A 27,720-nucleotide genomic window follows, 5' to 3' on the forward strand; every position below is an offset into this window, starting at 1 on the left:
GGTAGTAAAATAATGACACAAGTCGTCATCTGTGTGAACTTTCAACCCCACAAAAAAAATTCAAGGAATTTCAAGGACAAGGTGTTTTTTTTGGCTGTTTTCAAGAACTTTCAAGGGCCTTGAATTTATTTTTTCAGATTCACAAACTTTCAAGAGATTCAAGGACTCGTGGGAACCCTGTTTGCAGGTCTTTTCTAAAAGAATGTTGTTTACCATATATTTCTTGATACTTTCATGTTAAAATAATTACCACACACAAAACAAAAACAAACATGTGTTTAAGTTTCTTTATTTGAAACAGTCTCAGAAAGACTTACAGCTTTTAAGTCAGGATACAGATTAAAATAGATTCTGGAACCGCTTTATAAGTGCAAACGAGTACATTTCTCTAATGAAAAAATACTACAGACTATACAATCTGGACGTGAAACGCATCGATGGAATGTCTGAAGTGTGCCGGGGATGAACGCGTAAAGATGCAGCGTACGTACAGACCGGAGGGTTTTCCCATGCACCCCGTCAGGTTTACAAGGCGACTGTGCAAACAAAAAAAATAAAAAACACGTCAGCGTTTGGTACAATGAGACGCTGCGATGGCAGCTGAACGCTCACGATGAGGTCGATCCGTTTTTTCAGGCACTGCAAAGGCTAATTTCTACATTCCTGAACCAGGTGATGCTTTACTTTAACTCAAGATTCAGACCCGCTTCCTGCTCAGATAAATAAATAAATTGGCACCAATGAGATGTAAAGCAGAAGACAGAAATCCATCTGTTCTTGCTCCAGTGGCGGTCCGAGCGAAATTATGGGACGTAAAAATAAAGCGTTACCCAGAAGCTTATTGCTTTGTTTAAATCCAACGTGCACCTAAACGCGCGAATAAATACCCAGGAATCTGTCAGAGATCGAATAATCAACATATTGTGAAACTTTCGGACCAAAGAGGTCAGTGGCGCGTAACGGAAAATCAAAGCTAGTTTTTAAAAAATTAATAAAAAAAAAAAAAAAACAGGCTAAGAACCAAAGGAATGCGTTTCATTTCTCCCCTCGCCCGCACAGCTGGAAGCGACGGCTGAGTTACATTAAAAAAAAAGACCTAAAGCAATAAATTAAACGTATAAAAACAGAAAGGAGCGTTCTGTGAAAGTGGCTCTTGGCTCCTCGTCCTCCCAGCTGGGATAAAAACACCGGAAGATTTCTCCAAATAAGCAGCGGCAGCAGCAGCGAAGCGCGTGGAGACGAAGCTTTAGAGAGAAAATGTCCCCCGCTGGACTCAGCGCGCGCCGCCGGACCCGAGCGCCTCCTTCTCGGCGGACACCGACTTGAGCAGCTCCTCCACCCAGCGGACCTCGGAGGCCACCTGCTCGGCCAGCGCCTCGTAGCGGTTCTCCAGCCGCCCGAACTTGCGCTTGAGGTTGTTGGCGGACTGCATGGTGAGCCGGGCGTCCTCCTGGCACTTCTTGCGGTGGCTCTGCGAGCGCTGCAGCTCCTGGCGGATGTGGCTCAGGTCGGAGGATATGCTCTGGTTCTCCTCCTTGTACCAGCCCTCCTTCTCCTCGTAGATGGACAGCAGCGCCGCCACGTCCTCCTGGCAGGAGCGCTGGTTGCGCTCCAGCTCCTTCAGGCCCTCCTCTGCGGCGGCGATCTCCTCCAGCACCTGGGAGAAGCGCTCGAAGTTGACGTAGGTGTTGTTGGGCGGCATGCTGGAGTGGGACTTGATGGTGTACTCCTTCAGCCGCGTGGTCTTGAGGCGCCGGCGCTCCGTTTTGTGGCCCCTGTCCTCCTGGCGCACGTTTCGCCTTTTGATGACCTGGAGAGGAAAAGGTGCGACGATCAGAAAGGTTTTCCTCAGGCGTCAACTTTCCAAGAGTTCACGAATCATTTCTAAGGTGGAAATTAAAACGCTCATGGAGAATTTATGGCGACAAATCTAAAGCTACAGGCAGTGTTGTAGGACTCGAGTCCGAGTCATTAGCTAAATTTAGAGACTCGTGACTTGACTTGGACTTGAGCACTGATGACTCGAACTTGGACTCGGACTCCTACATTCAGATCATTCTGACTCGGAAATTGAGAAAAAGACTCGACTTTTTTTTATATCATTAGGCTATAATTTTAATATGTCATTAGAATATTATTTGGTGTATGATTTTAATATCTAATTGTCGTACCGCGCACGTGACGTCACCATCTCATGAGCAACGCCCCTTGCCGCTAAGGTTGGGCAAACAGTGTGAGAGCGCTCGTAGCAACCAGCCGTTACACATGCAACAGATACAAGGATATGACCGACTTTTCAGCTGTTAAACTTTCATAAAAGGATGTCCAGGCGCCCATTTTACTGGTAGAACTGTGGAACAACATACCAACGTTCAGCTCAAACGATGGCTTGAGTGTCGAGGGATTAGAAAAACTGGAAAACGGGCCGAGTTGATAGAACAGTAAGTCAATGTTTTTCTCCTGCTCGGCTTTCATGGTGTCATCGGACGTTTTTTTTCTGTTTGTAGTCACCGTCCAGGAATCGGTATAAATTTTCCGGCCCGCCGAACAATTTAGTCCGGCCCGGTGGCCAAATGCATTATCATTATCCAACGGCTGTATCTCCTCGCTGCATCTGCACCAGATTTTTTGTGAGTCATGGGCCAGAGCCGCGGCGGTGGCCAATAGGCCGGAGCGGCGCTTGGCTGCGAGGGCCGATCGACGCCGCTTGCGGCTTTAACATCCTTCATATGCGGCCTATCAGCGTACCTCGAGTCGCTGTTGCACGTTCCATAGCAACAATGTTTAAAAACCATGGTTAGGAGACGTCTTAGACTTGGAAGAAGCAGTCGTTTTACCAAGTAAAACCAAGGGTAACTACAGCCAAAGAGTGGAGGAAAACGCATATTTGCACTACCTGTACGTGATATGACGTCACGTTATAAAAATAACTCGTTTGTGGAACGCCATTATTACTGCTTCATGTCATACATCACACGTCACGGCATGTTCCTACAACGAACTTGGATCAATAGTGACTCGACTCGGATTTTTTTTTAATGACTTGGACTTGACTCGGACTTGAACACTGGGGACTTGAACCTGGACTCGGACTCGAGGCATAGTGATTTGACTACAACACTGGCTACAGGGATCGCGCTTTAAATATATAGAAACTGGAAATGGAGATGAATAGATACTAAATAAAAACGGACTGAGGGACGACTGTTTTTTTCCTTCCTTTTTATCCAGACTTGGAAAACAGTTCCTGAATTTTCCAGCTTGTGGGCCAACCTTGAGACAAAGCCCCTGAAAACATCCCATAAACACCAGGTGTCTGGTAACAAGCTTGGAAACACTCAGAAGCACTTTGTCCTTTATATGCTGCATTTTCCCTATTGAGGACAAAACTTTAAGGAATTGCAACCTTACAAAACATAGAATTTTTTTTAAAATGCATAAACAAACAGAATTAAACAGGCCATAGATCTAATTTAATGAGAAAAGTGAAATAGTTAAAACACCGACCTTAATCCAGGGATGTTCTAGACTGTCATCGATTGTCATTCTCTTCCTAAAAAAAAAAAAAAACACATAAAGTTAGCATGGCTGTAAAGTTAAAGAAGACGTAGCCTAACTTAAGCAGCATGAATCATCACTTGTTGTTTTACTTTGGGTCTTTGACCAGCAGGCGGCGTATAAAGTCCTTGGCCAGCTCGCTGGTGCTGCTGAAATACTCCTCGTCAAAGTCGTAATTGACAGCAGAAATGTTGGTCAGAGTCTCCTGCTTGGTCTCGCCGAGGAACGGCGACGCTCCGCTCAGCCTGACGTTAAAATAAAGAAACGAACAAACCTCGGCTGTCAGACCTCACGGGAACTGAGAGACGATTCGCACCGGAAGGCGCAACGGCGAGCAGAACTCACAGGATGTATGTGATGACGCCGATGCTCCTGCAGACGAGACGGGGGGGAAAGGTAAATGAAAGGTGTCAGACGGTGAGAAGCAGCTGCAGGTGAGGGGAGAGGAAAACACAAAAAGATTTCTCACCACATGTCCGCCTCCAGGCCCAGAGGCTCATAGTTGACTATTTCTGGCGCTGGAAAAAGCCAGAGAGAACGACAGCTTTAATGTGAGCCAGATGTGATGTGAAGCCGCGTGGGCCCAGGTCGGCGCAGACGCCTTACCCACAAACTCCGGCGTCCCAAAGATGTTCTTGAACTCGTTTCCGGCTTTGATCTGGTGAGCGATCCCAAAATCAATCAGCTTGATCCGCGGGTTGGGAACGTTCTTATCCAGCAGCATGATATTCTCAGGCTGAAAGATAATTTAAAAACATTAAAAGGATTTTTACTTTTAGGAGTGGGGAAACTTAAAGCAACGAGGCGACATTCTTCTGTTAAACTGAGAAAATAGTCAAACATTCAATGAATAGATCCTCAAATCTGAGTTTTTTCACACCCACGCTCCAGGGGTCTTAATGTAGCTAATTTCTAAACAATAAATGTAAACATAAAGTCATTTAGAGCAGAAATTTCCACAATGGAGGCTGAAAAGTAAGGCTGGAAGCCACGGATGGATGGATGGATGGATGGATGGATGGATGCAGTAATGATGGATGGATGGATGGAGTAATGATGGGTGGATCGGCAAACAGGACAGATGGATAAACAAACCAAACCTTTATCTAGGGTGTGGTGGAAAAGCTGGAAATTAAACATCTTTTACAAAGTTTACTTCCTGTTTTCATTCTTATTCACACTTCCCTTCATTCCCAGACTACATGGAACAGTGCTGAAAAACCAGCAGCATTGCTAGCTAGGAATTTTATTTTGCTTTTTCCAACCCTTTACACTTTTAGTTTATTGTGTTACCAGAAGAAAAACCAGAAAAATGATCCTTTAGTGTGATTTCCAGTCTTACTTTTAGGCCTAGTCTCATTTTTTTTCTGTGTGCCAAACCCCTGAACCCCTTAGCTTCCCGTCAGACGGCCGACCTTCAGGTCGAAGTGAGCGATGCGCTTGGAGTGCAGGTAGTGGACGCCGTCCAGGATCTGCTTGAGGAACTGCGTGGCCTCCTCCTCCGTCAGGGACTCCTTCTCGGCCAGGAAGTCGAAGAGCTCTCCGCCCGACACCAGCTCCAGGATCAGGATCACGTCCGTCTTGTTCTCGAAGATGTCGTGCAGCGTGATGATGTTGCTGTGCTGGATCTCCCGCAGGATGTTGACCTCGCGCTCGATCTCCTCGCGGCTCACCCCGCGCCGGCTGGACGACAGGCGCCGCTTCTTGATGAACTTGGCCGCGTACTCGCCGCCCGTGCTCTTCTCCTTGCACTTACGGACGATGGCGAACTGTCCGCTGGAGAGAAAGGGGACCGGAGGCGGGTTACAGCAACGTGTCAACGGGAGCTGCGCTCATTTTTAAAGGAAAACACCTCTCATATGTTTTATAAAAGCTCTAAAGCAGGGGTGTCAAACATACGGCCCGTGGGCCGGATCCGGCCCGCCGAACAATTTAGTCCGGCTCTGTGGCTAAATGCATTATCATTATAAAAAAAAAAAAAAATTTTTTTTTTCCCTCAGTGTCCTGTCTGGCAATGTGGCAATAAGATGCCACAAAGAGCTCGTCAGATTTGACTTTCACAAGTGGACAAGATAAAAGGAACAGAATGATAAAACAATTGAAAAAAAACATGTATTTTGTTCAATTGAAAATATGCAGTTCCTATATTGTCCACGAGGGGTGCTGTGTTTTAATTATCAGATTAAGCTTCAGGTGTGGAAAAATTCAAATCATTTCTTAATTTTTATCTGTTTGATGTATTTTGTCATGTAGGACAGTGTTTTTAAGTTCCAAAAAATGTGAATAAATGTTTTTCAACATTGTATTATCACTGTGATCAGTTCTTATAGATAATGCACAAGTAAATGTTTAACTGAGTAAAAGTATTGTTGAAATTGCACATACTTTTCTTAAAAATGCTGAGGTTATTCATAATATATTGTGTAAAAGTGAAATTAACTTAATATAAAAAAAATCAACAAGTCCACATTTATTAGTTCTATTTAATCTTGCAATGAGTTAACTCGTGTGGCCCTCTTGAGATCAGATTAAGCGGAATGCGGCCCCTCAACCAAAATGAGTTTGACACCCCTGCTCTAAAGGAAATCTATTTGGCAGCAATGAATCAGGCTATGGCAGAAACAAAGTACTGGTCAGGAGGCCGCTTGCTGTTATGGTGAACAGAACAAAGTCTTCATTTTAGACTTTTAATGATGCTTTAAAACTATTCTTTGTTAAAGGCTGGAATAATCTGCCAACATACAACTTCAGCTATTTTTAAAAGCAAGAATTGGGAAGCCTCCTTGACCACAGTGTTAATAATATACATAAAAGCCCAATTATACAAATATATAATGCCCAAAAATATCTAATTAAATGGTCTTGAGGCAGTTGCCTGTTTAGTAGCATTGGGCAAGAGGCGATGGGATATTTCAGTCCTTCTCTCGTCAGAAAGGGAAGAATTTAACCTTTTATCACAAAGAGTCAAGAAGCTTCAGGTAAACATTTCAAACTGAGTCCTAGTTTCCACTGTGGAAACTGTCGGTCTAAGGCAAAATAAACTGGTTAGGATGTTTGGGAGCAGAGCCGTTATCGTACACACGGAGATGCTGGAAGAGCAAACTAGCCGTCTAGAGTGAAGCCAGCTTAACGTCAACAGAGGCCAAAACGGCCCCCAGCTAAACCTGACGGCCTCACGAGGAAACAGCCGTGAATCCTCTGATCTCATCTCAGGCCGAAAGCAAGAAGGTGGAGACGACCGGGTGCTCCAACCGGGCGGTGAGCCGCAACGAACAGCGAAGCTGGTCTTGATGGACAAAAACAGCCCTTTGTTAACCTGCAGGAACGATCCCAACCTCAAGCCTATAAAAACTCTGCAGAAAAAGCATCAGGAGGGGTTAAATAGCCCACCCACATTATGCCAGAAGCTGTCAGTGGCAACAGAAACTGTGGCTTTCTCTGCAACCTGCTAAGAGACTTTAGTTACAGAGCGGAGGAAGGTTAAAGCGTTACACAGAGTGACCTCAGCTCTGTACATTAACCTGACTGTGCAGAAATATCTTCATGGTCAGGTTGGCTCCTTTGCTCCCACAATTCTTGGACAAGTTCTCCAAAAGGTGATAAATAAATGGAAGAATAAAACCAATGATGGTTATTAAGAGCACAACCCTGTAGTCTAACACTAAATGTTATTTTTGAAGAGAAAACATTACAGTGAAAACATGCCAGCAGGCTCTTACGCTGCATGTCTGCTCATTTTTGCCCACGCTTTACTACGTGCTCGCTTGTTTCAGCAAACCCCAAACCCTCTGACGGAGTCCCTAACATTTAGAGCCTGTGACTCGGCCACAGCAGAGGAGGAAAGGGACACAGGGAGGCGCTGACGTCACGTTTATTTTGCTGCATTACTGCAGAAGGAAATTAGCCGAGACAGGGAGGTAGGTCAGTCTCTTCAAAAAGGGGATGACTCGTCTCTAAAAATTGTCCAGTGCAGCAAAAACGGTGCATTAAATTATATTTTATATTGCTGGTGCAATCTCGTTATGATCTTTTTATTTATTTTTTTTGGCAGCCTGGACTTCATACCTGACAGATCAATAAACTGTGTGGTCCAGCTCCACTCGTTATCATAATAAATAGATCGCTTGAGCTTAGCTATACCGCTGAGGAAGCTGTATTTGAGTATGGTGGAGGGTTTTGGATGCATTTCCACTTCCTACTCTGATAAAAAAAAAAAAAAAATAAACACAACAACATGCCACCGTCAGTGGGGGGTGGTTAATACCTGCCCAGCTCTTCTCCCATCTCATAATAGAGCTCAACATCTTCCTGCCTGAAGCCAGCCATGGTGCTGGCCCAAATGATGAGGGAAGAAAGTCCTGTGGGTGTCCTGCAAAGTAAAAAGGAAGCAAAGGGAATCACAGAGGTGCGTGTCAACAACCTGCAGTATCTTTAAAAAGCTTAACAGAAGTTAAAACTTGCATATCATATAGATTTATCATTACAAAGAGTTTATTTCTGGTAGTTTATTATTTTTACGGCAAGTGAAAAAAATCTAATTTCTCTAGAATTTTTCCCAATTTCCATTAAATGTGTTTTTTTTTATTAAAACGTGTTATATTGTTATGGCCCGGCAGTCACGGTAAAGACTGCTGACTTGACAGCTGTCCAGCAAATAGTCCTTGGCATGGGTCACCGCTATCAAAGCGGACTGTTGACAGAAAGTTTAGTGGAAGGAAAAACTCATTTGACACCAGTAAGCTCCACAGCAACGTCGTCTGCTGATGTTGGTCCACTTTTTGTGATTTGTTTTGTTTGTGTTCAGTGTAAAGACAGCACAGCAGTCTACTAGACTCCGTGCTTTTGTGCTACTGGGAACCATTGTGGTGATGTACATCTCCCTTGGCACCTGCCCGCGCTGCTAAGGGTTAGGGTTAGCCCCAATATGCGGGTTGATAACCCCGTTGCAGCCGATATCGAGGGGCTGGCACACTCGCCGGACACCAACTGTGGCAAAAAACACATGAAGAAGAACACACGAAACAACTCTAACGAGCTGAATGCTGGGACAAAAGCTAAGTTGACACCTTCAGCAGGTTTTCTGGAAACATCTGTAAGCCATCATCATAAAAAAACAAAACAAAAAGGGATAAAACACAACCAATCCGTCTAATGACGCTTTTTTTAATTAAATATGGACAAAGATTGACTTTTTGCTGGTACTGTAAAGCAACAGAGACCAAGCTAATGCCCTGTTCTTGCTAACAGCATCAGAGTTTTCAGCAGCTCTCTTTGGCCTGCCTCCTTATTTGGCTCTAGTAAAACCACAACTTCAGTTTTCAGACACTAGAGGCTGATGTCAGACCTCTGCATACCAGTCTTACTTAGATCATCTCCTGCTCCAGCCAACCCTGACTCAATTAAAGGGCCCGGAACGTCTCCGGTCCCACGAACACATCACGTCTTACCTGCTTATTTGTTTAGTTTTTTCCTTTGCACGTAATATAAGTAATTCGTAAAAAGACACACAGTATCTACAATCAGCCTTTTTTGTTGCGGTTAAGGAGCTGACTTTTCCTGAGAAATATAACTGATAAAACAACTGCGAACACGAAACATCTTTTTTAAAAAAGCGATTACATTCATTATTTTGTTCGTGATAAAAAAAAAAGAAAAAAAAAAAGATTTTCAACGTGTTAACAAGAGGAAGCAAAACGAGCCCTGAGAACGGAAGACAGCTAGCTTACAGCCCGGCTAGCGTTAGACGCCGGGTTCTCGTTGTTTTTATGTATTTTGAACTAAAAACAAAAGCTACAAACGTATAATTTCTGGCAGCAAAATGCACAATTAGTCATATGAAAGGAGAAAACATAACAACGGGCACTCACCGTACGCTGGGCCACAACTACTGCATCGCTCATCCAAGTAGTGACGCTCCTCGCGGTTTCAAGTCGTCGACGGTTAGTCGGAGAACTTCCGGTTTCTCACTTCAAAATAAAGGTTCCCGTTGCGCGAGCTAGTGTTATTTATTTATTTTTACTGTCAATAAAAAAAAAAAGCAAGGTATTTCACAGCAAAACAATGTAATCTGCAAACGTAATAAAATGTCAGAATAAAATGAACAAAATCAAGACTAGAATAAAATAAAATAAAAAACAACGACGCATATATCAAGGGGCGTACCACAATTCAACAAATAAAAAATGATCAGATTAAGTAAAATTATAAGCGCATATACAGAACAGACAACTAACTAAATTCGAGATAATTATTACAATGTTTCAGTAATTTCCGAAATACATGTATAAGTAATTTTACAGGAAACCCATTAACAAAAAAATTATTCACCATATATATTTCTAAGTAGCATAATTTGAGCATTTATAAAACTATTACATAGTCTTGTGTGGCAGTAGGCCTACACAGTGAATTTATTTTAACTGTCAGTCCTGCCTACCAAAGTCAGTGGCCGGGATATGCACTATTATGGGAAATGGTCCTACCCTCTTATTGCAGGATAGCAAAGGGAATATGAAAAAAATAAATGGATAAACTATAACAATTTGATGTTAACGTACAATCCATGGAGTTTTTATTCATGAATTGCACATAATGATATTTATTTGTATCTTTAGCATTATTTATACAAATGTATTTATATAAATATTGCTTTTCATTTATTTAACACTGCTTCTCTTGATTTAATACATCTTTATTTAACATATGTAAAACCCAGAACTTTGCAATAATATGCTATGGGCTGACAAAACAATGTTGATTTGTTTATTTGAAAGATTATCCTGTTTCATATGCCGTAAAAAAAACAACCTTTAAACATGATACCGAGAGTGAAACATGGTTGTGTTAGGGTGATGGTCTTGGGCTGCTTTGGTCTTTCAGGGCCTGGATGACTTGAATTGTGTTTTTTAGAGGAAAATCCCATAGAGGAATATCAGGGCACCAGTGTGTGACCATGAACTCAAGTGTAATTAAGTAATGCAGCACAACAATGATCTAAAGCAAACCAGTCCATCTCTGAATGCTTGAAAAACAGAAGAAAATGGATGAATGTTTTGCACTTACTTTTGAAAATTATATTGATACCATGAAGTTTAGCTTCATTGTGACTAAAACCCATATCCTATGTTAGCATGAAGGGCAAAGAAGATCCATCCAACATTAATAGCATGCACAATGTGAATGAATAACATTTGAATTATACCAGTATGGAAAATATTGCATCCATGTTGGCGGTTACAATTTATTTGATCAACCTTGAATCAATTGAAAAAAGTATGTAAAATACTATTATTTTTCTTTAAAAACAAGATAACTGTTAGAATATTTTTTTATGTGTAAAATGTAACCTGTGCTGGGAAAAGTAACGAATTAGCAATTATGGTTTGGGCGGGCTGGCCCCACAATGACAGGTTAGCATTGTAATTGTATACATTTTTAGTATAATTTAAAGTCACATAATAATAATAATAATAATAATAATAATAATAATAATAATAATAATAATAATAATAATAATAATAATAATAATAATAGCATGTGAACGTATAAACCCTTATTGTGAAGTTTGACGTTCTTTATGTTCCGGCAATGACGTAGGACTTGACACAGGTAAATATACACCAGAAGGAAGGACATATGGAATGACATCAGGCTAAGAGAGTCTAATGCATCATGTCTGGGTAACAAGATTAAAGAGAGGGCCCTACTATGAACTCCGGAAAGGAAATATCATTGTTTTCGCTGAAAAGAAGAGGGGCAGAAAACTCCGTTTTCCTTAGCTTTTTGTTGGTTTGTTTAGCTTGGTGGTTGCTTAACATGTAGTAAATAATAAGTCAAGTATGTAAACAAGATTAAACACAGGCCTTTAACGATTTTAACTGTAAATCATCGACGCACCACAAAAAAACGTTGTCAGAAATCAAAAAGTAAGTTCCCTGACCGGGAATCGAACCCGGGCCGCGGCGGTGAGAGCGCCGAATCCTAACCACTAGACCACCAGGGACGGTAATAGGCATTGACACAGAGACATACTTAACCATGTAACCAGGCCGTGGCCATGTTCTATGTCTGCTTTTTTTTTTTTTTTTTTCATTGAGGATGTCACATCCAAAGCTGGAAAAGCGATTCAGCACATTTTTTTCACATTCTGTTATGATTATGGTTCAGGTTTGAGTGATTGTAATTTAGGCCAATTAAAATTGCGGTCTCATTTTCCTCCTCCTCACACCAGCCAATGAAACAACAGCTAACAGACAAATGGGCGTGGCTTTGACGAACAGCCGCCGACAGATCAAGCTGAGCGGTTGGTCGGTTGATGGGTGAAACAACAACAAGCTGAGCGTTATGAGGGTCCCTGAAGCACTGATTTGGGCCACTTTCTTCATCCAGAAGGTGAGAGTGAATACATCTATTTTAGCGAAGACGGCATACCTGTACAGGCACGTCTGATAGCTGACACACACGGGCGGTTATATTGTAAAGCTTTTCTCTGCATTAGCCGCAATGCTATATGAACGTTAGCTTGCGGAGATCACCGTGGACCGTGGAAACCCACTGCTTGCCGGTGGCTAGAACATTTTTAATTTATTTAAAGGAGGGTTGCTGCTGATTCGCTTTATCTCTGAAGCTAACACACAGAGAGAATGGCCAGAAAGGGAATAGGGATTTTTATTTTGTTTAAGGAAAAAACATCCACAACATGCCGTTGGCTTTAAAAATGGCAGCGGGTATGAAATCTGGATCCAAAGGGGTAAATTATTTTCTTATTAGTTGTATTTCCTTTCTTAAACAGTTATTCGGCGAATTATTACCAGATTAGTAAATATCTTAGGTAACGCTTTTATCAATCTTTAAAGATTAGATAGAGCATTATTATATTTTGTGTCCTTTTAAAACACGTGTTTCTTCCTTTGTGTCTCTAAGTTGTAAGATATAAAACTTATATATTGTCATATAAATTATATCATCTATCTATCTATCTATCTATCCTTTTGCCCATCCTTCCAACTTAGTTTACAACGTTGTATTTATACAGTAAGAACTAAAGTACCGGTACACACTCTGGAAATCTAGGTTCAGAAGAGCATGGGATTTTTTTTTTTATATAAAAAAAATATAATGTCTGCTTTAGATCAATGTCTGTATTACTCCTGCTCATTATCTGTATCCTCGTTTTATTTTATTCCTCCTTTTGAAAGCTACCGTCGCCTTGACTTCTACAAAAGTTGCTGTTAGACAATAAAGGTTGCAAATGTCAAAAGCCTTGTTTTTCTGGCTATATAGGTGGTGGGAGAGTATGGCATGGCCCATTTCAGTGATAAGGGCGAAAGCAATGGCAAGGACTACTGCATCTTCTTCAACTCGCAGTGGGCCCGTCTACCTCAGGACCTCAATAAAGCAGTAAGTCTTCGTGTCTTTGCACGTTATCTAAGCCGGAACAAGGGCTTCTTGGGCAATAATATAAAGCTTGGAGCTCCACTCCAGACATTTTGAAATGAGAAAGACTTCTGGAAGTGAAAACGTCTTCAAACTTCGGAATAAAAGTCCAGTTGTTTTGTTTTTTAACTTTTTTTTTTTTGGAAGAATCCTGATAAGGAAGAATGTTATTTTTGCTTATAAGAGTTGGTAAACAAAATCTCTAAAAAGCCTCATTATTTTGTCTTTTTTAATAATAAAAAAAAAAAAAAATCCTCTTCCAGCTTTGTTTAATCGCTCAAATCTTCGCCCCTCACAGTCCCGTCTTCAGATCCACGACCTGACGTCGTCGGTCCTGTGCTCGGCCTACGACGTCCCAGAGGGAGGCTTCCCGAACCGCATCCCCATGGTGATGAGGGGCAACTGCACCTTCTACGAAAAGGTCCGCCTGGCCCAGCTCAACGGCGCTAAGGGTCTGCTCATTGTCAGCAAGGACCGGCTGGTAAGGCGTCCACCTAACGCCGCTAGTGCCCGGACCAGGCTGCCGTCCGTCTTAACGAAGCTGCGCGTGTTTTACAGACGCCCCCGGCGGGAAACAAGACCCAGTATGAAGAGATAGACATTCCCGTGGCTCTGCTGAGCTACTCTGACATGTTGGACATTAGCAAGGTGAGGAGCCCGCCCATGAGACCGTTCTCATGGAAGAAAAACGGAAGAAAAAAATGGCCGCCTGTTTTTGTATGATCAGATTTAGTAACCCAGACATGATCTCGTTGTCTCTAAACGTGCGCAGACCTTCGGCAAAGGGAGGCTAGTCGCCATGTATGCACCCAACGAGCCGGTGTTGGACTACAACATGGTGATAATCTTCCTGATGGCTGTGGGAACAGTGGCCGTCGGAGGCTACTGGGCCGGCAGCAGAGATCGCAAGAAGTAAGCGGAGACTGATTGTTTTTTTTTTTTGCGCATACGCGTCAAGTTAAACGCCGGCCGCGTTATTCACCCCAAGCTGTGAGCGACTCGCAGGTCTGAGCCAATCTGAGCCCTTTTCTGATGAGGTTGCCAAAAACGACGGACTCTGACGCACACAATTGCAGAAAAAAAATGTAGTAAGAAAAAAAAAAAAAAAAAAAAAAAAAAACAGTGGCTTGGAAGTCGTAATGTAGGGGGGAGCCATCTGGCTCGGCCGTGGTAAATATTGACTCAGGCGGAGCAGAGGCCTTCATCCCAACGGTCTGATTTTTTGTCTCTCCCCCCTTTCAGGCGTTACATGAAGCATAAACGGGACGACGGAGCGGAGAAGCAGGACGAGGAGACGGTGGACGTCACCCCCATCATGATCTGCGTGTTCGTGGTCATGTGCTGCAACATGCTGGTGCTCCTCTACTTTTTCTACGACCATCTGGGTACGGCACACACGCCATGCAGTCGTCAGGGAAATGGAAATGCATTTCCTGGCGTTCACGTTCCCCTTAAATAACCCCGCTGGCTGCTGGTTTCTCCTTGTTTAGCCATTTGGGTCATTGGCATCTTCTGCGTGGCCTCGTCCGTCGGCCTCTACAGCTGCCTGTGGCCCTTCGTCCGCAGGATTCCTTTCTGCAGGTGCAGGTGAGGTCAGCAGCCACCGTTTCTCTGGAGTTCTATAAGATTTGATTTATTAGACCAACACAGAGCAGCGCGTCACGGTGAAGTGGAAGGAAAAGGAGAAAGGCGATCCTGATCACAGGTCAGTGGTGATCAGTGGGCGCTCCGTAAAGATGAATAGTTGGAACTCTGCTCCTACGAGAACGTTTTATTCGTCTTTAGGTGTTTGAATCTGCAAAAGCCGGAACCAGCGGTTGGGAATCGACCGGACGTGCAGCTAAATTGCTGGTACCTTAAGTGACCTCAGCGACTTGCGTATAGGGAGAGGTCAGTTAAAAAAAGAAAAATCTGGTCCTGCCTTATGAATTTAAAGCTGCTTCCGTCCAGACATCTGCCGCCAGGATTCAGGAGCGACGCTCTAAAACATTCGGTGGTCGGATCTTTTAGTGATATAGGGTGATTTCTGGTGTGGATGTCTCTCTGTGTGCCGTCAGTTGCTTATTAGGGGACAATAAAGATTCCTGCCTTTGAATTTTGATTGACTGAACATGTGAAAAGTGCGGCGCCTCTGAGCCAGTCCTGTGTCAGACCAGCTTCCGGTCTTCGTGTGTTTGTCTCTACCAGGTTCTCAACGTTTATGCCACGTGTTTTTAGGTGGATTTGACTAGGCCGTTCCCATGAATCTGCTTCGTCCAGACCGTCCTATGGTAGCGCTGGCTGAATGTTCAGGGCCGTTGTCCTGCTGCAAGGTCAACCTCAGACTCCTTCCTCCCTCTGAATAGGTTTTCTCACAGAGTGGCCCAGAGTTCGGCTCCGTCGGTCTTCCCTTCAACTTCCCTGCTGAAGCGACGCTCTCAGACACCACGATGCTGCCGCCGTCATGTTTACTGTCGGCTTTCCATCACACAGCAGTTTGGATGTCGGCCAGAATCTACTTCCTGCCAAATATTTGCTCCGTCTCTGGGTTGAACGACGCTCTGCGAGATGTTAGACGCTTGGAATATTGATTTCTGACATAGCTCTGCTTTAAACCTCTCCACAGCTTCACCCCAGAGCTTTTTGCCATCCTCCTTGGTCTTTGCGAGGCAAGTGTGTTCACTAAGGTTTTCTAACAAACCTCTGAGGCCTTCTCAGAAAGTCTGGGTTTAAGCTGAGATTAAATCACAGGTGAACTGATTGCTGATTTCTGAAGGCCGTCGTTTCGCTGGCTTTTTGTTTGGGGACGTTGTAAAAACCGCACAACACGAGGTTTGAAGATTTTTTTTTAAAAGCCTACGATTACGCAGTGCTCTGTGTTGGTCTATCAGATAAATTTCCTATGAAATAAATCAAAGTTTGTGGCTACAATGCGTCTCTCTTGTAATTAGAAGTGTTTTTTTTACAGATCATAGATGGGATCACGAGCTGTCGTTCAGACACGAGCGTCTAATAGCCGCGTTCAGACCGTGGAGGACAACGTGAATCCTGCCGTCACGGCGGCTGCTAGCGGGAGGCTAACTGACGTGTGAATTGTGTCGGTGTGTTTAAACACAGGGTGCCAGAGAACAACCTGCCGTACCTGCACAAGCGCCCGCAGATCCGCACGCTGCTGCTGGCGGCCCTCTGCCTCAGCGTCAGCATCGTCTGGATGGTGTTTCGCAACGAAGACCAGTGAGTCTGAAGCCGGCAGAGTACTTAGTGATCCGGTGGCACCCAGATCATCTCTGAAGGCTCGTTTGATCTGTGTCAGAACGGAAGCTGTCGGTGAAAATATCTGAGTGCTTTTGCCTTTTGTTGACAACCTGTGAGAAGCTACGATGCATTCAAACAGGCAGGGTGTTTTTGCTAACCTGACTCCGCCAGCTGTATGTCGTTCCGCCTAGCTTCACTCACATCCATCTGGAACCTCTCCCATAGAGAGTGATTTCTCCAACCAATTTTATTGTCTAGCCAATCAGGACGCAGGGCTGGAGTTTCATAGATGTGACGTAGTGGAGAAGTGACCGTGACGTGAGACTGTTTTGATTCAGACAACAATGGCGTCGCATCAAGGAAGCAAGCGTTAACATTGATGCTGCTATTTCTTCCATGTTGTCCAATCTACCTAATATTGTTTCATTAAAAGAACATCAGAGAACGGCTCTGAAGGCTCTTGTTGGTGGAAACGATGTTTTCGCCCTTCTCCCGACCGGAGAAAGTTTTGTTTTCCGGGGCGCGTCCGCAGCGGACATCTTGTCGGTTAGCGGTTAGCTCGAACCATATTAGGAGGCCTTTAGTCCTCAACGCGGTCGGCCCAGGATCGACTCCGACCCGCGGCGCTTTGCCGCCTGTCTTCCCCCCTCTTCCTGTCAGCTCACTGTCAATAAAACGCGTGCCACTAGAGCCGCAAACACATTTAAAAAAAAAAAAAAAGTTTTGTTTTTTCCTGCGTCGCTCTCACAGCGTCACGGGTTAGCTTCGGTGTGAGTGGTTGAAATAGCACGTTAATAAAGATGACAGACAAGTGGCTTATCCAATCATATGCAAGGATTTTTGATAAGGCCCAGCCTTCAATAAAGGCAATTCCTATGGAGAGGTCCCAGATGGATGTAAGTGAAGCTAGGCGGAGCGAGATACAGCTGGCTGGAGTCAGGTTATGTTTTTGCGGCTGTGGCCGATGAATATTCTCGCTCTGCCCCCCCCCCTCCTCCTCCTCCTCCTCCTCCTCCAGGTGGGCCTGGGTGCTGCAGGACGCTCTGGGGATCGCCTTCTGTCTCTACATGCTCAAAACAGTCAGGCTGCCCACATTCAAGGTGCTGCAAAGCTGACGGATACGAACGGCTCAGCCGGCCAAATAAAGTCCCGGGGTGGTAACTTTGTCTCGTTTCTCTCTCTCGTCGGCAGGCCTGCACGTTGCTGCTGTCGGTTCTGTTTGTGTACGACGTCTTCTTCGTTTTCATCACCCCCTTCTTCACGAAGGTAATGCCGGGCGTCTGCGGAAGTAAAGGCAGAATAAATTCAGCTTTTTGCCCCCCTGACACCCCCACCTACTCCCTCCTGCCTTCTTTTCACAGAGCGGGGAGAGTATAATGGTGGAGGTCGCTGCCGGCCCCTCGGACTCCGCCACGCATGAAAAGGTGAGCCCGCCGGTCCTGCAGTTCCAGGTCCAACAGTCCGTCTCGGCTCAGAGGAGAACTGACTCCGACGTTTGTGTCTCCAGCTGCCCATGGTGCTCAAAGTGCCGAGGTTAAACTCCTCTCCCCTGGCTCTTTGTGACCGGCCCTTCTCCCTCCTGGGCTTTGGGGACATCCTAGTACCAGGTGAGTTTTATTTTTAATTTTTTTTTATTGTTTTAACTGCAGACGATTAGGTTGGACCCGTACTTTGGAAACACTGGTTCTGTTGTTACCCCTTCCAGGTCTGCTGGTGGCGTACTGCCACAGATTTGACATTTTAACCCAGTCCTCCAGGATTTACTTTGTGGCTTGCACGATCGGTAAGTGCCTCCGCAGGGACCCTGATGGGATGGGAAAGATGAAGCGCTGCGTTTTTTGTTTTTTTTTGTTTTTTGGCGATGAGGGGTAATTCAGGTGGATTTACTGCACCACGGAGGTCCAAATCCGTCCCCGAAGCCCGATTCGCTGCAAATGTGTCTCGGTGCTCTTCCTGCCACTCTCTCACATTACAGCCACAAACCCTAATGCATTTAATTTCGCTTTTTATGTGACGGACGAACCACAAAGCAGCTTAATTGTGAAGCGGAAGGAGAAATTAAGCACGGGCACCGCAGGAACCAGAAAGCTAGCAAACAATCAGGAGGTTCTGGTCGGTTCGGTTTCTTAATCAGATAATCACACTGCAAAAATAGAACTAAAAATAAGTAAAATTTTCTTGAAATGAATGTATTTGCCCTTGATTTGTGCAGGTAAATAAGACTATTTGCCAATGGAACAAGATTTTTGCACTTAAAATAGGAATAATTCATCTCCATCATCTTATTTATTTCAAGTGGAGGATGTCTAATTATCTTATTTTAGGGGTAAAAATACTCATTCCATTGTCAAATAATCTTATTTACCTGCTTAAATCAAGGGCAAATACATTAATTTCAAGAAAATGTTACTTATTTTTAGTTCTCTTTTTGCAGTGCAGAGATCGTATTCACTTCTAAACTTTTGTTCCCTAAACAGTCTCACCATATATATTCACAGACACGGCGCAGCACCTTTAGACGACAGCGTTCCCTGTTCTCCGCCCTAATTTAACGTCCTCTTTCTGTCCCCGTCAGCGTACGGCATCGGCCTGCTCATCACCTTCGTGGCCCTGGCCGTGATGCAGATGGGCCAGCCGGCCCTGCTCTACCTGGTGCCTTGCACTCTGCTCACCAGCCTGGCGGTGGCGCTGTGGCGCAGGGAGCTGCGCCAGTTCTGGACTGGAAGTGGATTTGTGGTGAATACCAGTTTGATATGACTGCCTGCTACGGAACAACAAAAAAGACTTAAGAAAAAAAAAAAAAAAGGAGAGACGACGGCAAAAGACAATAAAAACAATGTTTTGTTTTTTCAACCAAAAAAAAAAAAGAAAAAGAAAAAACACGCAGAGTGAAGTAGATTTTCAAGTTGAGTAAGCACCACCCATCCCCACTGCCTCTTTCTGCTTTCCTTTATTTGACTGTGTGGGCTGTAGTCTGCTGCTGAGGGCTCAGCTGTCTGTCAATGTCTCTGCAGGTACTCCATCTGGGCTTGGCACTTTACTTTCAATTAAATCGTGCTTACATCTCTTAAAATGCCCTTTCTGTGGTTGTGATTTTTCTCAGAAACTGAGCTTTTTATTTCGTGCGGCCGATCTGCTTCACCCCTGAAATAACTCGGCATGTTTGTCTCGGTGATACTCGTGATCTCTTTGGGGTTTCTGCTTTTTCGTTCGACAGCAATGCCCCTGACCACAGTGAAGCCTTTTATTGTGCCGGGGGGGGGGGGGATTGCTGTAAATGTTTTTTTTCTGTTTACCTTTCCGGTCCTCTGTAACCGCTCTCGTTACATTTATCAGGCAGACTACAATTTCAGCCACTTTATTTCACACGGTTACTTTCTGCTCCTCCCCTCCAGCCTGCCATAGTCCTCACGCCGATCAACCCCACACAGACCGCGGAGCCGCAGACGGAGGAGCCCCCGCCCCGAACCGGAGCCGCAAACCCCCGAAGCCAGCGCTCAGAGCGAAGACACGCCCGAAGCACCGCCGCCGGAGGAAAGCGAAGAAAAAACCAAGAACTAGTACATCTTTAGTTTTATTCCATGTTAAGCTGTTGTTGTTGTTTTTTTTTCTGAGGTGTGTCTCGGTCAGTGAACATTTGAGGTCATTTATGGTTTGCTGTTAATACAAAAGGGAAGAACTGCTCAGACAATTGTATTTTAATCATGTTTTTTTTTTCCCCCCACACAGCAACTGTGTTCGGGCTGTGAAAAAAAAAAAAAAAAGTGGGGGAAAAAAAAACTTAAGATAAATTCCACTTTTATTGCAGTAGCATCAGGGGGAAAATTTAACATTTTTGTTTAACAAAAATCACTGATGACACTGTTTCTGTCACCCCAGGCCTCAGTGTTACCCTGCTGGTCATGGATGGGACTGAGATGGCAGACCTTTACTGATCTTTATTGAAAATACATTGAGTTCCCAGGACCTTTTGGAGGGAGAGTTTTGTTGCCTCACAGATAAACCCTGGGCTCCATCTAAACTACTTTAAATCATTTTTCCCCCCTTTGCATTACAATTACAAAAAACATTTTTAACACCTCTGCTCCACCAGCAGGTGGCGATGACGTCAACAAACATTTTATTCAAATTCAAAAGAAGAAGATCCTAAAACATGGTTAAACGAGTCCAAAGCTAAAGATTCTCCCTAAAACAGCTTTACTCATTAATTCTAGATTTCTAGTTCACTGGAATATATGGGGGACTCCATAATAACAGAGTCAGGACAAAGAACGATTTAAAACGACCCATAAGTTTTTGGCACAGACCGGCAGAATAGACATGTACAAGGTGGACCTTTAGGAGGTCATCATTTCTAAAACTTTATGGCTGCCAAGATGCTGGAGGTCTCATCGAAAAAAATATGGGTCCTGGTTCAGACTGGTGGCTGGAGATAAAGGTCTTTACCATTTAAAAGTCCTAGAAGCGCTGAGTAATTTTTAAAAAGTACTAAATAAAACCAAATATTTCAATTCTATATGTTTTTAATGCTAGAGGTACCAACAATTGTGCCCTTGCTGATTTTGTTAAGACCAACAATTAATAGAACTTTATTTTCTTCAATGAATAGATGCACACTAATCAAAGGAATGAGATTATGGCACTGCAATAAAAGATGAATTTATTTTAAGGACCAACGCATTTAATGATGCTACCAACTTTAACAGGGCCGCTGGACTATTTTTGTCCACTTCTGTAAGTCCTGTCCAGCAATGTGTGTGACCTGTAAAGGAAGAAAACTGTTATTTAAACACTGCTGACTCTAAAAGTGTGTTAACTCTCTACTAGTATTATTATTTTTATTACTGAAAGCCCAGTGACGTTAGCAACGGTATACCGTCCGCATGGAAGTCACGGATTCAACACGGACGCTACCATGAGGAACCGTTTGGAGTCCAAGTGAACTAAAACATTTTTTGCACACCTACAGGAATTAAGTAAGAAAACAAATTTCAGCTTCTCAATTTGGAACTACTAAAGTTGTAAACTGGGACTTTTTAGAGAGGGTTCTTGTAAATAACAGCTCATCACAGAGTTACATGCTGTTTCTCATTTCTGTAAAAGGCCCAAAGTAGAGCCTCGACGATCAGCTCTGAATGTTTTCGGCTCTTTAACCGACACTCTGAGCCAAACCCGAGTTTCTGTACCGCGAACTGGTAAAACTGGGCTTTACTGGTTCTAAATCGACCCGTTGTCAGAAAATGATGTTATACCAAATAAAGACAGGCCTTAAAGGTTTGATGTCGGACACGTTTGTTGGGAACGTCGGCAGACCGCCTGCGAACGTTGTTGGTTCTGGACCCCAGCTGAAAGCATATTTCCTCTACTGCACTATAATCTGCAATCCTTTAAAACCGACTGAGCCCAAAGCTACCAGTCCCCATCTTATTTTTATATCTCTCCACAGAGACATTTTTTTTTAATTTTTCATATTTTGTTACGTTTTATTTTGCATGCTATGGTTTTTAAATTGTGCTTTTTCTACAACACAAGCGTAGGACGATGCAAAATGTCACTCGCCGCTGCAGTTTTGGTTTCCCTGATGGTCACTCATGTCTTAACGTTTGGCTTGTTGGGCCTTAATGTGTGTGGAGGTGCAGTGGAATGTGTGTCGTGTAACTAGTTGCTTTATAAACCCCAGGAGAGCACTGTACTCCACCTGTGCTGCAGTTTATCGGATCGGAGCGACTGGTTGTGTTAGAAGCCGTATGATGCATTTGCACTTTTTTTGTTTTTTTAAATCAATAACTGTTTTTTTTTTTGCTCATGTATGTTTTTATCTATCATTACATAAAAGGTTTTAGGAAATGGAAACCAAGATCATAAGGAAAAATGTACACTAATCCCCAACTCCTGACCTGAGGTTCTAATAAACACCTGAACCCAGCAAGCAGTGGGTTCTGGGTAAATCTGGGTAATTACTGAATAACCACCGTGTGTGTGTGTGTGTGTGTGTGTGTGTGTGTGTGTGTGTGTGTGTGTGTGTGTGTGTGTGTGTGTGTGTGTGTGTGTGTGTGTGTGTGTGTGTTAAATATGACATGTGGGCAGCTGGGATGTCAGTTTTACAGGACATGAGTCATCAGTATGCTTTTTGTTGTTACCAAGTGGTTTTAAGTGCTTCTGAAATTGAAATAATAAAGGGAAAAAAAGCGTATTTATCGTTTGAATGTTTCATTAACGTTAACGTTGTTGGTACCTGTACTTGGACTTGAAAGAGAACATTTTACTTTGTCGCCTTAGAATCTCAGACGTGTTTTACTGGGATTTCTTTTTATAGAGATTAACAAAGTGCAGCATATCTAAGGAGGAAGGAAAACAATACATGTTGAAAATATAATTTTCTTTACAAGCGTGCCATGCATCATCAAAACGACCTCCTTCTTGCCACCTTAAAAGCCAGATTTGCAGACAAAAGCACTAATATCCCTTTGACTAGGAGTCCTCCACCTGAGCCGTGGAGCTCTTCAGCTCCTCCAGAGTTTCCATGCTCTTATTAAAGCTGCTTCTTTAAACTCGACAGTTTAGGTTTGCCGCTGTGCCTTAACCTTTCCAGTTTTGAATGACTGATTGAAGAGGGCTTTGTGAGGTAGTTTAGACTCTATTCTGTTACATAAATTAACCCTGACCCACCTGCTGTGTTCAGTGGTCGTCACGATGCCTTCACAGAACCTGGGGAATTATTCCAACATGACATTTCACACTGGTAGACTCATCAGAATTATATTGACAATGAAAAACAAAAACGTTGAAAACCATGCGTGATTTTCTCTCCTGGTATGTTGTGTCGCTCGATTGCGTAAAATCCCAATAAAATAAAAGTTAAGAGTTTCGGTTGTAATGTGAAAAAGTTGGATTTTCTCGGAAGGTGCCGCGTCTCTAAAGTGCTTTCTGGGTCTGAATGCATCCTTTCATCCTCCAGCAGGCGAACGTCTCTGCAGAGATGGACAGCTGCCTGACAATGAGCCTCCTGTCTCTTCAGCAGTCCCTCAAAAAAAAAAAAAAAAAAAAAAAAAAAAAAAAGGGACAGAGGGAGTCTCTGTTGACTTTGGCTCACTTGTCTGATTGACTGACACGCTGTCTGTTCAACAGGCCTATGCAGTTCACACACTGCCTTCACTCAGAGCAATGTTTTCATTTTTTCCAGTAAATTGAGTTTCTCTACAGCAAATTATATATATTCAGGAGCTGATGCAAAAAAAAAAAAAAAAAATTGGTCCTTGCATTTTCTAAAGCCCTCTGCATCAGTAAAACCTGTAAGATTTTTGAGGACTCCATCCAAATTATCCAACACATCTTTCATAACAAAAAAAAATCTATACTTTTCCAGACTTCTCTATTCATATTTGATTTATTTTTAAACCGCGGAAGTAGCCGCCATCCATTTGTTTTATGCCCGCTTACCTTTACCGCTTCAGGACACCCACAGGACAAAACAACAATCCACACTTAGCAGGCTTGAGGGCAGATCAGAGACACCAATTAAGCCAGCGTGCATCTTCACGGACTGCGGGAGGAAGCCGGAGTACCTGGCAAGAACATGAAAATGTGAAGGGAGAGCACGCAAAACTCTCATCAGAACCCAGGACCTTCTAGCTGCAACCGCTCCACCGTGCATGGATTCATGGGAGATTCCTCCACAGTGGAGCAGGAGAAGTTACGCTTTAGATGCAGAATCTGCAAAAGTACTGACTGACAGAGGAATGCTGATGGAGGGATAGATGAAAGGCTAACCAGGATGAATGATGGATGATGTTTCCATTCACAATGGAAAGATGATGGATAAGTGAATGCATGAGGAACAAACAAGCTGATTTATGAAAAAAAAACGGAGGGATGTGAGCAAGAAGGAATGGATGAGTGTGACATGGATGATGGATGTTGCATAAAGAATACATGGTGGGATATTGGACAGATGGATGGATGCAGGTTTGTGTAAAACTGAATGGATGAATGATTAAACAGATGGATGGAAGAAGAAGAAATGATTGAATAGAAGACAAACAGGCAGCTCATCGGACGGTTGTTGGATAAACACCAAGATGGATGGTAGGATAGACGACGGAGAGATGAGTGAAAAACAGGTGAATGAGAAAACAGAAGGATGCACAAACATTAAAGTTCATAACCAGGTGATCCAGACGTTATTTTGTTCTCTAGATTTTGTACCTAGACAGACTTGTTTTTATTGCACAGGCTGCCACTAAGAAGTTGATGATGTTGGGATTTTTCTGCACTTCTGACATAAATAAGCAAAACGTGAAGCTTGTCACATGGAGGAGGTAAAGCTGCTTAAAATATGAGCCCGATGCACCGTGAAAGCAATCACAGTTTCCAATACATTTCAGTTCTTGGTTTAAATCATTTTAATTGCATGTCTGTTCAGTTGAGCTTTGTGGAGTATTTTTTACATGAAGCCGGTTGAGGTTTCTTGCGTTTCGCTGCCTAATAACTGCGGACACAAAAATAAAACCCCCAAATATCCCGGTCAATACTGCGTGGACACTCAGTCTGCTTCCATCTACACGGATCGGTCGTTTCCACTGACGAGCAGGACTGGCTGGTTCGTACACGGAAGCACAACAGAGATCTGAAGATCGGACCGAAGGCCTCTTTATATTTACAGACGTAAACTTTTTAAACCCCCGAAGAGGCGAGTGCTGAACAGTCAATGAAAACCTGCTTTCATTTAAAATAAAAACCAAACATCTTTGGAGGGGGAAGAGTCTCTGTGTGCTAAAAATAATCCTTTTAAAATAGATTCTTTTCATAATTACAAAAGGCCAAACTTTTTTTTTTTTTGTCCCCAGAGAATCTCTGGAAAAAAAATGTGCAATTCTTCAAGGATTTTTGATTAAAAAAATGTGCTCCTGTAGTCGTGCGCTGTGGGGCGACCTGCTGAGAGGGACTCCTGCAGCTCTCCGTTACAGGACGGTCATCTTGTCCTGGTCGCTTTTAACGATGTCTTTTGGAAAGGGAGGGGGAGGCGGAGGGAGGGGGCTGCAGTCGTTCCACTTTGGGACCATGAACGACTGAGACGGTTTCACGTTTGGCCGGGGTCCCGGCTGCGAGAAGGTTTCTGAGGGGGAGGAGAGGAGAAACACGTTAAAGTAGTTCTCCGCGGCGGACAAAACAGGAAACAACATCCACTAATGTAGAGAAGATCGAGTTAAGCTTTGTCACAATGCATGCAGCTGTTACAATTACTTAAAGCCAACATGCAGGAGCCTCTGCGTAGACATTTTAATTCTGATGATGGTCAGAATTTGCAGTTAAAAAGAGAGCTGGATAACAATTACTTTTAAACAGAGTGCGAAATACGGGGGGGTCCGGGGGGGCTCGACCCCCCCGATTAACCCATGAGAACCCCTGAAAGCCTCAAAAGCAAAATTTAAAGGGGGTCTCAAATTGTGTTAAAAAAATTAAAAATTAAATATTTTTTTTGTCACTAATGGTCACTAAAAAAATTTTAAGCTCAACATGTCCAGTACTTAAAATTCAAAACATTTATTCACAAATATCAGAATCAGAATCAGACATACTTTAATGATCCCAGGGGGAAATATGTTCTGTTTTTTGCCAAGTGGAGCCAGCCAATCCTATTTGCGTATGCAAATTAGGCATGTGCGTGCCAAACAGAAGAAAGACGTAATGCTGACAACAATTAATACTAAAAATGTTTAAATTTTAGTATTAGGAACTGATCTTATCTGTTGTGCGTGTGAACTTTATCTGTTTCACTGTTGGTGAATGAGGAACGTCCTCTCGAGTCCTTGTATGTCTGATGAATGTGAAGAATTGACATTAAAGCCAACTTTGACTTTGACATTGTAATGTTATAGGCCTACTGCATATTGAGAAAATTTACATTGGTATTGCGCAACAATCGGGAGATGGGGACCCCCCCAAATATTGACAGGTATTTCGCACACTGCTTTTAAACCAGGGCTTTGAACAGATTTTTTTCCCCAATCGGTTCGTTCCGAACAGAAACGGAATTATAACGTTTCCGGTTATGAGTTCCACCAATAAATTGACGTTCCCGAGCCGGTTAGAACAAAAAAAAAAATACTGTTAATTTCGTTCCTTTCGTTTGACAAATATAGCTATTGATATTGTGTTTGGAATGAGCGTTTTACTTAACGATGGATCGTAATTTACCTCTTATTTAAGATGTGTAGCTCTAGTGGAGACACCGCTCTCTTTCTCCATTCAGTCAGCGAATGTGTGATGTGATGTCACACAGGAAGTGAACCTCAGCCGTCATGGTAACGTGCGCTAACCTGACTCCGCCAGCTGTATGTCGCTCCGCCTAGCTTCACTCACATACAGCCGGGCCTTATCAAAAATCCTTGCATATGATTGGATAAGCCACGTGTCTGTCATCTTTATCGACGTGCTATTTCAACCACTCACAGCGAAGCTAACCGTTTTTTTTTTTTAAATGCGTTTGCGGCTCTAGAGGCACGCGTTTTATTGACAGTGAGCTGACAGGAAGAGGCGGAAGACAGGCGGCAAAGCGCCGCGGGTCGGAGTCGATCCCGGGCCGACCGCGTTGAGGACTAAAGCCTCCTAATATGGTTCGCGCTAACCGCTAACCGACAAGATGTCCGCTGCGGACGCGTCCCGGAAAACAAAACTTGCCAAATCCGGTCGGGAGAAGGGCGAAAACATCGTTTCCACCAACAAAAGCCTTCAGAGCCGTTCTCTGATGTTCTTTTAATGAAACAATATTAGGTAGATTGGACAACATGGAAGAAATAGCAGCATCAATGTCAACGCTTGCTTCCTTGATGCGACGCCATTGCTATCTGAATCAAAACAGTCTCACGTCACGGTCGCTTCTCCACTACGTCACATCTATGAAACTCCAGCCCTGCGTCCTGATTGGCTAGACAATAAAATTGGTTGGAGAAATCACTCTCTATGGGAGATGTCCCAGATGGATGTGAGTGAAGCTAGGCGGAGCGACATCAATCTGGCAGAGTCAGGTTAAACGTGCGCAGGAAAATAATTACTTTTTTTTAGTTAATTAGGCAACGAAAACTTTGAGGAACGAAATAAAACCGGTATTAACCGGTTACCATTATTTTTAAATAAGTGTCCCAGTTCCAGAACATAAAAAAATAATAACGTTTCCGGTTTCGTTTCTGTTCCCTGTAAAATACAAAAAGTTCCCAGTTTTCGTTTTTGTTCCTTGAACCGGTTCAAAGCCCTGTTTTAAACATTTGTGATTAAAGCAAGAGAAGTTACATGCCAGGCTGATCTCTGGGCAAACAATGTTTTGCAGCTAGGAAACGTTTCTCTAAGCCCGTACCTGAACTCAGGACCTTTCTTGGAGCATTGGCCATTCGCGATGACAGACTGCCCCCGTCTTTCCCCGTCACTCGGATCGGCACCACTTGACTTACGTCTATATTGGCTGGAGGAAGAGACGGAGGAGAATGAGGCCGACGT

The 27,720-nt window shown here is 43.5% G+C and overlaps 3 protein-coding genes and 1 non-coding gene across 6 annotated transcripts in view; 1 reads left to right on the top strand and 3 right to left on the bottom strand.

Moving 5' to 3' along the window:
* Nucleotides 1–273: 273 nt before the first annotated feature.
* On the bottom strand, nucleotides 274–9,508 carry dapk3 (death-associated protein kinase 3). The gene is made up of 9 exons (XM_012869509.3): nucleotides 9,426–9,508; nucleotides 7,823–7,927; nucleotides 4,974–5,334; nucleotides 4,165–4,294; nucleotides 4,028–4,076; nucleotides 3,904–3,930; nucleotides 3,651–3,803; nucleotides 3,508–3,553; nucleotides 274–1,810 (listed from the first exon to the last, which is right to left on the bottom strand). The coding sequence occupies exons 2-9, from the start codon at nucleotides 7,882–7,884 to the stop codon at nucleotides 1,274–1,276; spliced, it is 1,365 nt and encodes a 454-aa protein (XP_012724963.1). The 5' UTR covers nucleotides 7,885–7,927; nucleotides 9,426–9,508; the 3' UTR covers nucleotides 274–1,273.
* Nucleotides 9,509–11,488: 1,980 nt separating this feature from the next.
* trnae-cuc lies at nucleotides 11,489–11,560 on the bottom strand. The gene has a single exon. It is a non-coding gene; the product is annotated as a tRNA-Glu (tRNA).
* Nucleotides 11,561–11,857: 297 nt separating this feature from the next.
* Nucleotides 11,858–19,991, top strand: sppl2 (signal peptide peptidase-like 2). The gene is given in 17 exon segments (XM_012869507.3): nucleotides 11,858–11,890; nucleotides 11,893–11,949; nucleotides 12,841–12,957; nucleotides 13,292–13,474; nucleotides 13,552–13,641; nucleotides 13,766–13,905; nucleotides 14,236–14,378; nucleotides 14,484–14,580; nucleotides 16,090–16,206; nucleotides 17,246–17,327; nucleotides 17,419–17,493; nucleotides 17,589–17,651; nucleotides 17,735–17,834; nucleotides 17,933–18,010; nucleotides 18,803–18,963; nucleotides 19,623–19,688; nucleotides 19,690–19,991. Coding segments are annotated over 17 exon segments (1,686 nt in total). The 5' UTR covers nucleotides 11,858–11,872; the 3' UTR covers nucleotides 19,789–19,991.
* Nucleotides 19,992–24,609: 4,618 nt separating this feature from the next.
* Nucleotides 24,610–27,720, bottom strand: part of arhgef18a (rho/rac guanine nucleotide exchange factor (GEF) 18a) — a 30,583-nt gene continuing 27,472 nt past the window's right edge. For all 3 annotated transcript variants that reach the window (XM_012869515.3, XM_021320004.2, XM_021320005.2), the window contains 2 exons: nucleotides 27,581–27,685; nucleotides 24,610–25,342 (listed from right to left, as the gene is read on the bottom strand). In XM_012869515.3, coding sequence (XP_012724969.2) covers nucleotides 25,188–25,342; nucleotides 27,581–27,685 — 260 coding nt within the window. In that variant the 3' untranslated portion in view covers nucleotides 24,610–25,187. The remainder of the gene's footprint in view (nucleotides 25,343–27,580; nucleotides 27,686–27,720) is intronic.

Source organism: Fundulus heteroclitus, chromosome 6 (assembly GCF_011125445.2).
Source record: "Fundulus heteroclitus isolate FHET01 chromosome 6, MU-UCD_Fhet_4.1, whole genome shotgun sequence".
Classification (NCBI taxonomy): domain Eukaryota; kingdom Metazoa; phylum Chordata; class Actinopteri; order Cyprinodontiformes; family Fundulidae; genus Fundulus; species Fundulus heteroclitus.

What these genes read in the sequence shown, in the direction of transcription:
- dapk3 (XM_012869509.3), bottom strand. Translation starts at nt 7,884, where the DNA reads ATGGCTGGCTTCAGGCAGGAAGATGTTGAGCTCTATTATGAGATGGGA. An exon ending in ATGGGAGAAGAGCTGGGCAG is followed by an intron (nt 5,335 to 7,822) that starts GTATTAACCACC and finishes CTTTCTCTCCAG; the next exon opens with CGGACAGTTCGCCATCGTCC. An exon ending in TCGCTCACTTCGACCTGAAG is followed by an intron (nt 4,295 to 4,973) that starts GTCGGCCGTCTG and finishes ATTATCTTTCAG; the next exon opens with CCTGAGAATATCATGCTGCT.